General features: G+C 36.1%; 2 protein-coding genes across 2 annotated transcripts; one reads left to right on the top strand and one right to left on the bottom strand.

The window, feature by feature from the left end:
• Positions 1–3,207: 3,207 nt before the first annotated feature.
• LOC143609947 (protein NDR1-like) lies at positions 3,208–3,940 on the bottom strand. The gene has a single exon (XM_077084559.1). The coding sequence runs from the start codon at positions 3,835–3,837 to the stop codon at positions 3,208–3,210; it is 630 nt and encodes a 209-aa protein (XP_076940674.1). The 5' UTR covers positions 3,838–3,940.
• A 2,413-nt stretch (positions 3,941–6,353) lies between these two features.
• On the top strand, positions 6,354–6,959 carry LOC143609945 (protein NDR1-like). Its single transcript, XM_077084557.1, has one exon. It carries the CDS (start codon positions 6,354–6,356, stop codon positions 6,957–6,959), a length of 606 nt encoding a protein of 201 aa, XP_076940672.1.
• Positions 6,960–11,617: the final 4,658 nt, after the last annotated feature.

The raw sequence follows: 11,617 nt of genomic DNA, 5'->3' as shown, positions 1-11,617 counted from the left end.
CATACAAAATTTATATACAAGGACCTGTTTTTCTTGAAATGACTAATGCAACATAAACATATGAATCTTTCAATACCATCCAAGGAGGTAAGTTATGGCAATCATAAGAAGACCCATTATGAATACGGATTTGAAATGACATTATTCGAAGTAGAGTCGTCATTGCATAAAATGATGTTCCAGACCTCTTACATAAGTTGAATGTATCATCACACCCACTTCTGTTTGATGATCATAATACCAAGTTAATGTTACGGTGCATTATCTTACAAATAATATTTGAAGTCTATGATATCAACATGTAGTCAACATCAAATTAGAGACTTATTTGTCTTGGAACAATATTCGCCAACACTTGGTATATTATGAAAAGCATGGTAATTCATGACCTGTATACATCTATTCAAAAATAATTCAATAAAAAATCACAATATGAATAAATTCAACACACTAATTTACTCATCCAAAACACAATTCACCAAATCAGTACTTGGATTAAATTAGGCCAAACTCGTACTTCTTTACAAGAACACAAATTTGGGAGTTAATTGCCTTGCTTAAGGAGTCAAGTTGAAGGTCGATAGTGTCTAGACGTCTGAGGTGATATGTGCCTCGTTGGTTCAAAACAGAAGAATGAGTGAAGCGTGAAAGAAGAAGAACAAAGTTTTTCACGGCATGGGAAAATGGTTTGTGACAATGGACGTACACGAGAATGGAAAAAATCTTGGGAGATGGGCATGATTTTAGTGAAATGTCAGACTTAGAAAAGACCAATAATGTACTAGTTTTAAGTTATAGGCCTAAGTTAGCAGTGGATAAAAAACGAACTAGTTTGTCACAAAACTATAGTTGTCGGAAATACTTTCCTTATAATCACAATTGCTCGCAACACATAATAGATGACAACTCCACTAATTCGTTGTTTATGAGTCTTGTCATGTGCTAATGCCTTATTTTATCCTATACCATGTCACATTAGTACAAACAGTTATTTAGATTCTCATGAAATATGTTAAATGTTAAGTCCATGAACGGGCCTTTTTCATGTGTTAATGTGTTATATTATCATAGTTCTAGTCACATTAATTCATAAAAAAGTTATTTACGTGTTAATGACATATATTAGATGATTATAAGTTCGTTAATGGGCCTTATTATGTGCTAATGAGTTGTTTTACCTGATGCCTAGTCGCATTTAGACGTGTAGAGCAAGTTCATAAGATTTCTTGTTAGATTTAGATGATAAGTTGATAACTCGACTAATGGAGTAATGGGGCATTGTCATATATGATGCATCATATTAGAACTAGTTCGTATAATTTACTATTGGAACAAGGTTGGAAACATATTTGTACCATTTGAAAACATATATAGCCATTATATGCTCGTTAGTTTCCGCTATATGACCATTTTGTTTAATCAAGTTTGTCTCATTTTGACCATTTTGACTCGTGTACCCCTCCTTTGTTATGATCTATAGGTATTGGATGTGTTGGTTTAATCACAACACTAAAGAAAAAAAAACAAACAAAAAAAAACTCGTTAAGCTTTAAAACCTCTTAAACGTTTCCCAATCCCTAAAAAATGCTCCTTCTGGTACCAAATATAGTCAATCACAATCTTTGGTTAGTGTTGCGTTTTTGTCAAGCGACTAAATATTGGTTGTTGCGATTGTACTTGCAAAAAGAAACTGAGATATTCGGCAGCATTTCAATTTCCTTGAAATGTCTAGCAGAATAAGAAAAGCTTGACGCATTAAATATGGTATATTTTTTTTTTGAGGAATATGGAAACACGACTTCGAAAAACCATATAAATTTCAAGGTGGTGATACATATAGCTGTTGGGGGTCAAGCAACAATCATGTGGAATTATGACTACATTTGGAACTTCTACCTAAATGTAGTTTGGATATCATGAAAAAGTTTGTAATTCAAAAGATTTTTCTTTCGACCAATTCGACAATACGCACTTGAAAACACTCATCCAAATGCTCTTCAACCACATTATTGTCATGAAAGTCGCACGATCCATAAACCCGAATGCATTCAAACTGGGGAAACAAGCTTAAAATGAAATGATATTGAGTTGAATAATCAATAGTTAGTAAAAATTTAACGTGTGATGTTTGCACGACTTTATACGGTTCACATCACACATTGGTTGAATCCCAATACTTAGCAAATTATGAAGCATATCATTGCATTTAATTTGTTCGGGTATATATCCACATATAAGTGATAATTTTAGAAGATTTTAGATCAGTATCAGTATCAGTATTAATAGGTGGCAAAGTGCAAAGCAATATGCCAAAGGAGTATTCACCATTATTGTTAAACCCCAAAAGATACACTCAACAATTACAATTAGCATATGTGAATGAATATGCAGGGCAGAAAGAAAAAAAAACTTGAAGTCACAATTTCATCAATTAACTGGCATGCACAGGCCCGGCCCAGCCAAATAAAGCAATGGTTTTGGGTCTTCAATATTTTAAGCCTCCAATTTTATATGAGTTATGACTACATTTTTAAAACTGCGATTTCTTTATTAAGAACTTGTTGATGGGTCACAAGGTAAGAGTGAGGCCCATGCCCATGCGTTAATGATTCGTCCTTATATCATGGTATCCATATTAGAAAAAATAAAATAAAAATAAGGACGAAAGCTAATGGCGGCCGATGGTTAAAATATTAGATTATTTATAGTTAGATTTTTTTATAATGTCAAATACATTTCGAAAGTTTGAATCAGATCAATCTAAATGGTTAAGGAAACAAAAAATTTTTTAACCTCGTCAACTATAAACTTATTAGTTTATTATTGCCGGTCCCAAGCCCGAGAAAATGAGGAGGTTTTACGTCAAATGGAGTATTCAAAGATGCCAACATTTTAGTTCGCTTTAGGCCTCCATGAACGTTGGGACGGCCCTGAACATGCACATACATTAAATAGAGAGAGAAACAAACTTGAACCTAAAGAAAAGAAACTAACAAACTCCATATGAACTTCCTATGAGCAAGGAACAGCCCACAGCTTTTGACTAATATAACACTTAAATAAACGTGAATGACTTAACAATTTCCTACTAGTTCCCATCAATATTATCCAACAAATTACATATAATATATACACACATTGATTGGTTTAAAATTCCCATCTTATTGTAGATCTTAGCACACATTACTTAAGTATAAACATCGACGTTCATATAATCACTAAAATGGTGGCAGTAGAAATGATCAATAACCCTATATGTACACCCGAGCCATGCCCATCGCCAACTCCGGAATCAAAGAGTTTAATACCCTTTTTCGAGTCTTTCTCTCCCGTTTGTCCAACCCTCACGTTGGCCACCACATCCACTGTCCGCTTCTTACGATAAGCAGGCGATGTAAACCCGACTTTGGTTAACACCTCCATCTTAAAAACTGAAGATATTACCGTTCGATTATATGGTGCTATGCCGCGGGAACTCACTGTTTGTATTACATGTTTGCTTTTCTGATTATGTTGGAAAAACTTGGGCACCGTGTGTTCGGCCACAACAAAAGTTAACTTGACATTAGGGACGTACGAAAAGGTAATCGTGACAGGATCATAGTAAGCGCCCATGGCTTTGTTCTTGTTATGGAGCTTCATGTCAAAGAAAATGGTTTGATTGAATGTAGTGTTGGTGGAGGAAATATCTGATAAGTTAAGGGCTGAAACATAAAAGTTGTTTATGGTGAAAGATGGATCTGATGGTGTGGTGTAATACACGCATATAACGATAACCGCGGTTATGAGGGCGAGTATTGAAATGACTATGCACCAACATCTAGTGTTACATGCCATGTTTGTTTGATTTGGTGATTGTAAAATGAAGAATTGGTTTTAGTATTAAAACAATGGAATTAGTAGTATATATATGAATAATGGAAGAAGCTGACTTTTGGTTTAAGTTGGTTGTGTTCGACTATTGTAAGGAAATTCCTTTTCTTGTTTTAATATTAATAAATTAGTTGTGTGGAAATTTCCAAATTATTTAAGGTATCATTTGGTTTGAAATTTCATTTTCAGTGTGTATACAAGTTAAGTAGGTTCAGGTTGTCGATCTGTTTACTCATTAAAATATAGGATATAGTTAAAAGGAAATCACCATAATAATCATAATCATCATGTTAACCGTAAAAATTATCAAATATAAAACTTCAGTAATTACCACTTAGTCCATTTCACGCATAAATACAAGAATGGCACAAGAGAAATGGTGGTGCAGGAGATTAATTAAGGAAAATTGGTTTTAAATAATCCAAACTATTGGCTATTGGTAAATATTCATTCAAACTTTACACTTGCCTGCTGGCAGTACCAAATACATATGCATTTGTTTTAAACGGGCCGTGACTAACGGATGTTAACTCGGTTAGTCTTTTGCTGACGTGGCCATCCGAGCTGTCAAAAATCATCCTACGTGGAACGACACGTGGCGGCTAACTGTGTATTATTATTATTATTATTATTATTATTATTATACCCACTATTATTATTATTATTATTATACCCACCCTCCCCTTTTTGTTAGTTCAGTACCACCACCACCATCCCCCCTCATTTCCCGGCGAGCCACCCCCCCCCCCCCCGTTTCAAAGCAACCAATCTTCCAGACACCTATGACTGCATAATAATCGGCGGCGACACCGTCGGGCGCCGGCTGTCCAACAGCCACCGCCATAATCTCTGTCCGACCCGGCGGTTATGCTGGAACCTTGCAAACCCTAACCCTAACTTTTATTTACCCACTTCATTGTTCAATACCCGATAAAAAATTATGGCATGAGTTGGAAAATCATATCTGGATCTGGATTAATTAAAAATCAGCTACGGATCTGGATCTGAAACTTTAATACCGGAGTATTAAGGGTTGATCGGAAGCACATGGCTCGTTTTAGGTATGATTCTTGTGTGCTTGTTTTTGGGGAAGAGTTTAGTGTGGATATTAGAACTAGAAGGCCATGGAAGATTATTTTGATAAAGAAGTTGCAGGTTTGGAGAAGGCGTTGGTGGCTCGCCGGGGAAATGAGGGGTGGTGGTGGCGGCTCTCCGGGAAACGAGGGGGGGGGGGGGTGGCTCGCCGGGAAATGAGGGGGGATGGTGGTGGTGGTACTGAACTAACAAAGGGGGGGGGGTATAATAATAATAATAATACACAGTCAGCCGCCACGTGTCGTTCCACGTAGGATGATTTTTGACAGCTCGGATGGCCACGTCAGCAAAAGACTAACGGAGTTAACATCCGTTAGTCGCAGCCCGTTTAAAACAAATGCATATGTAATTGGTACTGCCAGCAGGCAAGTGTAAAGTTGGGATGGATATTTACCAATAGCCAATAATTTGGATTATTTAAAACCAATTTCCATTAATTAAGGATGGAGCAGAAATACGAGAATTGGCGCAAGAGAAATGGTGGTGCGGGAGATTAATTAAGAAATACGGGTGTGTGTTTTTAATGGTATAATTATGATGAGGGTTTTGTTTCACTAAAGCCCTAACGATGGTGCAAGAGACTTGGGAATTTATGTTAATGACCTTCCCAAAGCCCTAACGATGGTGCAAGAGACTTGGGAATTTATGTTAATGACCTTCCCAAAGCCCTAACGATGGTGCGGGAGATTCTTGTTGCAAACCTATATTGGCGTGGGAGGTGATATGTTGTCCATATGACTTAGGACAGAAATAGTAACGCAAGAGCAGAAAGCCAACGCTATTTTGTTAATTCACAAAGTCAATTACTAGTTCATAATCTTTTTATTCTTGACTCTATTTTGGCGATATTTCTCTTACTAAAATAGTCATTACTAGCATATATACTAAGTGTATTGAACATTGGTGAAAGACATTGTGATCCTTATGATAACAATCGATCAAATATTTAACTTTTGAATTAATCAAGTTTATTTTTTAATAAAGATAATAACCGATGATCATAAATTCAGATGATACATTACTACCTTCTCTTTAAAAGTCCACGGAATTTAAGACTTTAATACTCATATATTTTTTAAAATATCTTAGACCTAGTAAACGATCCTTGGTAGGTGATGCAAAGATGAAATCCTCATGTTTTTCTTCTAAAAACATATAATTAAATAAAAGTCTTAATTTCCAAGGAAACATCAGCCAAATTTCCTTGCAACTTAGAGTTTCAACAACAGAATATATTGTTATCAAGGGTTTTGACATTGTAAGGGATAGCAACACCTATTCCACCGTGTTTTTTCGTCTATAAATCACAAATCCTTAACATCTATTCTACTTATACATTTGATCCTTTAATTTTCTAGATCCACTAATCCAACTTCTTCGACTACATGGCATGTGGTGGTCTTATGGCTTGCTTATGTATCGGTTCCTTTTGCTTGGGTTTAGTTGTTTTGATGCCTGTCTTGGTAGCTCTATACGCATCGCCATCAAGTCCCTCGTTTTCAATTGATTTGTTCGATGATCAAGCCTTTAACATGACAAAAGCCGATGGCTCTCCGAATAACATGACTCTCCACTTTCATCTCAAGATTAAGAACGTAAACTCGGCCATAGGCCTTCATTATCCAGATCCACTCAAAATAACATTTTCTTACTTCCCAAATGTTTCCATGATGGTTATGTTAGCAGATTACACGGTTGATAGTTTTTATCAAGGTAACGGGAAGACAAAGGACGTAAGAGACTTGGTGGAAACAAGCGGTGTGCCAACGGTGTTGGAAGGGACGGATTTGGTGGCTTTTCGTGTGGATTTGGTGGGTACGTATAGGTATAAAAAAGTTGGAACCAAGAGGCGTAAGGTGGATGTGGGGTGTGTTGTGGGTGTGAATTACACCACAAGCTGGAAACTGCGAACCGGGTTTATTGGATTGGTACAGCCAGGTCTTGATTCTCAACTGAAACCTCCATCCACTGAATCTTATGGAGCTTATTGAAGATGCAATTGGCTTCATTTTAATCTACATGTAATTAAAGAGATCACTCTTTCACAATGTAATTATTTCCCTTAAAAAATAAAGTTATCAATTAAGTAAAATTGTCTCGCAACCGTGGGATTGAACCTAAACCATGTTTAGAACTCAACTTTTGTGACTGGAAATGAAAATCATCGACCCTAGGGCCCTAAACCCGTTTGTGTACCTCTAAATCGTAATCTGTCATGTTAACTTTATAAATAGTAGTCATTATAAAAATGTAAACGTGTTAATTGAACGGTTTATCAATTATGTTTATTATTTTTGTTGAAAATTGTTGGAAAACGTTATTAATATAATAGTTTATATTCTTCATAACACCCTAGTTATAAAAAAAATGAAAAATTAATGTTATTTAATTATTTTGTAGCATGCAATTCGACCAACTATCTCAAATGGTTAGTCTCATCTTGTGTTGCCACTTGACAAAGAGAATAAAGTTGGATTTAGTCATGTCTGATAATTAATCCAATCATCATAACGTTGTTGCTTACATGGATTGCCACTATGAGAGAGAAATCCAATCCAGCCATCTCGGATAGCTGGACACCTATATAACATATGTTCCATAACCATTTTTTTTATATTAAACCTACTATTTAAAAAAACAAAAAGAAAATCAAAGTTGGTCATGGTCCAAACCTCACCACAATGCTAAGACCATCCGCTATGGTGAGGGGTTTCAAAGCCCCTCCACCGTGACACGTCAGCGCTACGTAAGCACCGGGAGGCATCGAAGCCCCAACCAATATTGTCCCGCTATGGTTTAATGCCTCAAAGGCGCCCCTGTATGTATGTGTGTGTGAGAGGGGGGCTTCAACCGCGCCGGCCGTTCAAACGCCCGGATCTTCGCCGCCCACTCCTCTGTGGTGTTTGCGCCCACCGAGCCCCAGAAAACCCCCTATTCGCGCCCCATAGCGGATGGTCTAATGGTAGTTTTGCTTTTGCAGTCCCGGATTCAGTAGCTAGGCACAAGGGACATCCTTTTATCAACGAAAGTTGTTTTATTTTATGCTCAAAAGTGTGCCCTATCTTTAACATTTTTCATGTTAATATTTTTTTAATTTATTTACAACGATTCGACATCATTTGTGGAGAAAATAGTTTTCCAGGATATATATAGAGCTCTTTTATTTGTTCAAGGAATTGGATAAAAATGTTCATTCCTGAACTTTACTAGTACAGGCCCAAGTTGTATCATATACGAGTATGATATATGTAATCTGTACTCAGTACCAGGCCCAGATTTTTCGAGTGAGCAATTTGGTCTTGTCTCATTATAGATCGTAGGCCAAAATTTTACAAAATAAATAAATAAATAAACAATAAATATACTTCAGTGGTACTAGCTTGTTAGTTACAACCCTAACTTTTTTATACACCACTTTAATTCTCTACCAATCTCTCTTACAATCTAATGTTTTTTTGTTCCTTTCGTATTTTCCTCACAAGTCACATGGGTTCTTTCTCATAATTGTTTAAACATTTTTTTACAAATTTAGTTTCCGCCACTATTCTGAAGATGATGATAATAGGTCGGATTCAATTATTACGGACTTTGATATTGGCTGCAGTCTCATGATCGTTTAAAAATGCATATCATATCGGGTTTCATATGTGTTAGGCACTAGATTACTATTGTTTTATACATTTATTATGTTTTAGAAGTTTCCATACGGATATAATTAGGTACGCCCGTTAGCTTGAAATCAAATTCTCAAAATCCTAGGGAATGTAGAAAAGTTCATAATATAAAGTATAAACTTTACAATTTTAATTTAGATGGGTCATAACAATATAATTAATGTTTTAGTTCTCCAGGTATGATTTAATATTTTTCTACCATCATATTGTTGTTCCAAACCACTATACACATGTAGGGAAAAGATGGAGTGAAACAAATTCACAAACAATATGTTGTAATTTAAAACAACGTTGCAAGTAATGAGTACCTCAAGCGGGAACTGCAAGTACTATGCTCGTTTAATTACCCGCTAATACACCTAAATCTAGGCAAAGCGGCTGAACGAACGACCAAATATACCTACCCGTTCACCTCTAAATATAATTTCAAAGCTAACGAGAAGATCATAACTGGTTTAGTGCAATTCGTTCAGTCAAATGGGGCCTTAATGTGACGAAAGTATCTTCAAGTCTCATTTACTACCTTATCATGAGTAGGCTCCTAATTTGAGTACCAATAACTGAATAGCTTTTTCCCCACGCTCTTAATACAATTATATAAACTCTTGTGTTTTAGGCTGGTGGCCTCGATGGGGGTGTTCCTTTCAAAATTTTAAATGGCCCTAGGGGGGGGGGGTCCGTTATGGGCAACCCATAGTGATGGCAAGTGGAACACCGCCGTCACCCCTTTCATCACTAGTGATGGGTGATTCAACGTGATTGTGATCACGGAATATATCAAAAACGCGATGGGTGATTCCATCACTCTTTCACTCTCTCTCTCTCTCTCTCTCTATATATATATATATATATATACATCCCTAAATATAATTATTTCACTCACACAAAAACCTATTTCTATATATATATATATATCAAAACCCATCACACTACCACCACCCCCACTAAATTCCATCACTAGTGGGTGAGGTGACACACCACCATTGGGTGTGGTGAGTGATGAAAATTGAACCACCCCCACCCCCTAATACAATGTCATCTAAATTTTATCATGAAATACCCTAGACTACTTTAAGTGGTGACGCCACTTCTTTAAAAAAAGTTAAATGTCCAACGACTACATTCTCTCACTCACTCTCGGGTAGTGGAATTGAAATCATCACCCACAAAAGGAATTTCAGAAGATAGGGCGTGGTGGGCTGGGCAGCACTGTAGGAGTACCTGGCATACTCGAGGCTCTTTACCCGTTGGCCACCCCCACCACCCTTAGTCCCTTATTTATAAATAATGTTAAATTTTAATGAGCTTACTTTTTTATAACTAATTGATCACATTTTTTTAAAAGTAAAATCATGTCTATGATTTTCTCCAAAAGCAAATTAGAATCCTTTTGGAGAAGAAGAAGAAGAAGAAGAAGAAGAAGAAGAAGAAGAAGAAGAAGAAGAAGAAGAAGAAGAAGAAGAAGAAGAAGAAGAAGAAGAAGAAGAAGAAGAAGAAGAAGAAGAAGTTTGGTTTATGTGATTGGCTTATTTTAACTAGGTAAATATCGATGCGATTTTTTTCCATATGGTGGACTGCGGTTTCAAAATTTTAACCCCTTTTGTCAAGGGTTAATTAATTTTGAACGTAAAGGTTTAAAGTTTAAAGAGTTTATGTTTGATTGGGTTTAGTTTATTAATTAGGAATAAGATTTGGTTATTTATTTGGTTTCTTATTGAGTCTAGTTAGGATTCTTGTTAAGCAAGTTAGAGTTTTAGTATAAATAGATGGTTTAGGGTTTATTGTATTGTGTGGCTTTCGTTCTTAATAATATTGAAAGAGTCGTGATGAGTTAGACAAAATTATAGGCGTTGTTCTTTTCGATCCGATTAAATTAAGTCCAACATTTTATCATTTCCACTTTGTTAAATTTAAACCTCTCCCTCTCTCTCTCTCTGCCTTTCTCTAAAACTCCATGGTGACACCAACACTAACACTTGACCTCCCTGTCCGTAGACTTCCATCGCCAGAACATAAATTGAAAGAACATCGGCTCCTAGCTGGATCCTTTTGTTTTTAATATATCTGTCGTTAATAAAAAAAAATGGTACTTAGGAAAAGAAGGGCGCCATGTAACAAGTTTAAAACCACCAGACAATGGCGATGACGTTGAAGTTTAAACTAGATGGAGTTGAAAATTAATGAGAACTAATCTCTAATGTGCAGAATAAAGAAAAACAAATATTGTTTCTTTTCAATTGTTGCTTTACGTACAGCAAAGAACAAAGAACAAAAAGCTTTGGATGGGCTGCACCTCTTCAACTTGCAAACACAGTGGACTTAGTTTTTCTTGACAAACAAAAAGGCTTCGATATATTATTAAGAAACGACACACGAAAAACTTAATAAACCTATGTGAACCAAGGGTTTATATAACACCCTTAATTCGAGTCCTACTCGTATTCAAATACACAATTTGAATCTAACTCAAATTTGTTTTAGGATAATACTAACTTAATAAAAATAAGACAAACTTATTAATAAATACTAAATGAATTATTATTTAAATCTCCTCCAAGCTACCCCATGAGATTTACCGAACCGCCCTTAAATATCCTCTCGTTTAACACTCCCTCTCGATATATGCTTCCTTCATTCCCAAGCGAGTACAAAACTTCACAAGCTTCTCTTTTGGCAAACTCTTTGTGAACATATTAGCAGCTTGCTCCAACTGTGTTAACGTACTTAAAATCAATTTCTGCATTTAACACTTTCTCACGAATATAGTGATAATGAACTTCAATATGTTTCGTACGCGCATGAAACGTGGGATTCTTAGCCAATAATATTGAAGACATATTATCCCTATACAAGGTTACCTTCTCGTTCTTACCTTGATTTAACTTGTTTAAAAACCGAACTAGCCACACGCACTCTTGCGCAACCATAGTCTCGGCCCAATACTCCGCCTCGGTAGTCGAAAGTGACACGGTAGG

The sequence above is a fragment of the Bidens hawaiensis genome, unplaced genomic scaffold (assembly GCF_021521415.1).
Source record: "Bidens hawaiensis isolate Kalapana, Puna unplaced genomic scaffold, B.hawaiensis_p1.1 tig00021773_1, whole genome shotgun sequence".
NCBI lineage: Eukaryota > Viridiplantae > Streptophyta > Magnoliopsida > Asterales > Asteraceae > Bidens > Bidens hawaiensis.
The sequence above is the reverse complement of the archived record's forward strand: the minus strand, read 5'-3'. Positions and strand labels throughout refer to the sequence as shown.